Source organism: Nuphar pumila, chromosome 5 (assembly GCF_984573655.1).
Source record: "Nuphar pumila chromosome 5, dmNupPumi1.hap1.1, whole genome shotgun sequence".
NCBI classification, from domain to species: Eukaryota; Viridiplantae; Streptophyta; class Magnoliopsida; order Nymphaeales; family Nymphaeaceae; genus Nuphar; species Nuphar pumila.
The window spans coordinates 111,855,253-111,857,869 of NC_143253.1; the positions used below are offsets into that span (position 1 = coordinate 111,855,253).

The 2,617-nt window shown below is 43.2% G+C and overlaps 1 protein-coding gene across 1 annotated transcript; it reads left to right on the forward strand.

Moving 5' to 3' along the window:
- The first annotated feature begins 274 nt into the window (after nucleotides 1-274).
- On the forward strand, nucleotides 275-2,043 carry LOC149838138 (uncharacterized). Its single transcript, XM_090008194.1, has 6 exons — nucleotides 275-454; nucleotides 539-630; nucleotides 750-837; nucleotides 952-1,126; nucleotides 1,264-1,325; nucleotides 1,690-2,043. Exons 1-6 carry the CDS (start codon nucleotides 275-277, stop codon nucleotides 2,041-2,043), a joined length of 951 nt encoding a protein of 316 aa, XP_089864320.1.
- The last annotated feature ends 574 nt before the right edge of the window (nucleotides 2,044-2,617 follow it).

The following is a 2,617-nucleotide window of genomic DNA, read 5'->3' on the forward strand; positions in this document are numbered from 1 at the left end:
TATGGACTTCATGAATCGTGTCTTTAGTTTGTGGCTAAATTCTTTTGTCGTATCTATCAACAATATTCTTATCTACTCGGAGAGCGTGAAGGAGCACCGAGAGCATCTACGGATCATATTGCAGACACTCAGAGAACATCAACTTTATGCTAAGTTTTTGAAGTATGAGTTTTGGCTCGATAGAGTGATGTTTCTCGAATATGTGATCTCTGTGAAAGGCGTTGAGGTCGATCCAACCAAGGTGGAGGCTGTATTGTCATAGGAGCAACCGAAGATGGTGTCAGACATCAGGAGTTTCTTGAGATTGGTGGGTTACTATCATCGATTCATTCAAGACTTTTCACATATAATTGCCCCAATGACTCGACTATTGCAGAAGGCGGTGAAGTTCGACTGGTCACCTCGGTGTGAAGAGAGCTTTCAGAAGCTGAAGAGGAGGTTGACTATGGCCCCAGTTTTGATGTTACCTTCTGGGATGGGTAGATTCGTAGTATATAGTGATGCTTCAGAGACCGGACTGGGTTGTGTTCATATGTAGCACGAAAAGGTCATCGCGTACGCCTCTCGGCAGTTGAAGGTGTACGAGAAGAATTACCCCATACATGACCTAGAGTTAGCAGCAGAGCAGTGGTCTTTGCGCTGAAGATCTAGCATCACTACCTTTATGGGGAGCAGTTTGAGGTCTTATCCGATCACAAGAGCCTTAAGTACATATTCACTCAGTGTGATTTGATATTGAGGCAGCGTAGGTGGTTGGAGTTCCTGAAGGACTACGACTTCTCCATCGCCTACCATCCTGGTAAGGCAAATGTGGTGGTGGATGCGCTTAGCAGGAAGGCATCAATCACGATGGCCAGTCTGATCAAGCACAGTTGGGATCTGATTGATGAGTTTGTCTGATAATAGCCTTTTGTAGACGACTTAGAATGCATTCTTTATGCTGGGATGCAGGCACAGTCAGAGATTATAGATCGAATCGAGGAGCTTCAATCAACTGATCTAGATTTTAAGAGGTTATATGTGAGTGTCCAGAAGCCAGAGACACAATTTCGTCGAGAGGAGGACAAGACCATCATGTTCAGAAATAGATGGTGGGTTTCGAAGGCACTGAAGAAGGAGCTGATGAGTGAGTGTCACAGGTCTAGATATTCCATTCACCTTGGTTCCACCAAGATGTTCAAAGATCTTCAGAGGACTTATTGGTGGAATGGGATGAAGCGAGACATCGCTGAGTTCATGTCCTAGTATCTCACCTGTCAACAGGTGAAGATCAAGCACCAGAGACCTGGTGGACTTCTGCATCCACTAGATATCCTAGAGTGGAAGTGAAATGATATTTTGATGGATTTCATGGTAGGGTTGCCGAGGACCCGACGACAACACGATGCCATCTGAGTGATAATGGAAAGACTGACGAAGAGTGCTCATTTTCTTGTTATCAGGATCAGTCAAATCTTAGAGAGTTTGGTTGATCTCTATGTAGATGAGATCATTAGACTTCATGGGGTACCGCATTCGATAGTGTCAGATCAAGATCCTCGTTTCATGTTTCGATTCTGGTGCCAGCTTCAGAAGGCCCTTGGCACTATGTTGAACTTTAGCACAACGTTCCATCCATAGACGGACAAACAGATAGAGCATATGATATAGACACTCAAGGATATATTGAGAGTGTATGCTTTGGATTAGGCAGTAGATTGGGACAAGCATATGAAGCCTGCAGAGTTCTCATACAACAATAGCTTTCATGTCAGTACTGGTATGGTCTTGTACGAAGCTCTGTATGGTAGACTATGTAGATCCCCTGTATGTTGGGATGAGGTTGGAGTGAGAGCAGTGGAGTCTCTAGAGATCATCCAGCATTACGCGGACCAGGTGCATTTGATTTGGCAAAGGTTAGTCGCAGCACAGAGTAAGCAAAAGAACTATGCCGATCAGCGATGTAGGAAGCTTAGTTTTAATGTAGGCGATCACGTGTTCATACGGATCTCTCCTACAAAGAGTGTTTTCTTATTCGGGAAGAAGAAAAAGTTGAGTCATTGATATGTGGGACCCTTTGAGATCCTTGAGTGGGTTGGTGATATTTTGTACCGTGTAGCACTTCCTCCTCAATTTTTAAAGATCCACGATGTTTTTTATGTCTCGATATTGAGAAAGTATGTACTTGACCCCTCACATGTGATTCACTATGAGGCGATCGAGGTACAACCTGACTTGACAACAGAGAAGAGGTCAGTTGAGATTATAGATCACCATGGAGGACACTTCATAGTAGGATGATTCCGTTCGTGAAGGTGTGCTGGAAGCATCACGGACTGGATGAGTCCACATGGGAGCCTGAGGTGGATATGCGTCAATACTACCCACACTTATTCGATACATTCTAATTTCGTGAACGAAATTCTTTTAAGGGGGTAGAGATGTAATATCGTGTATTTTCACACTTAGTCATTTTAAGATTTTTCAAAAATTTGACCAAGTATAGAGGAAAAATCAGTAGTTTCACGATTTTAGGTCGATGCTTTTGAGTTTGGGCTTGTACCAGGTCTCATCGATAAGGCTTAAACGAGGCACTTAAAACATGAGAAAAAGTTTTATTTTTAACCTTTAAATTCAA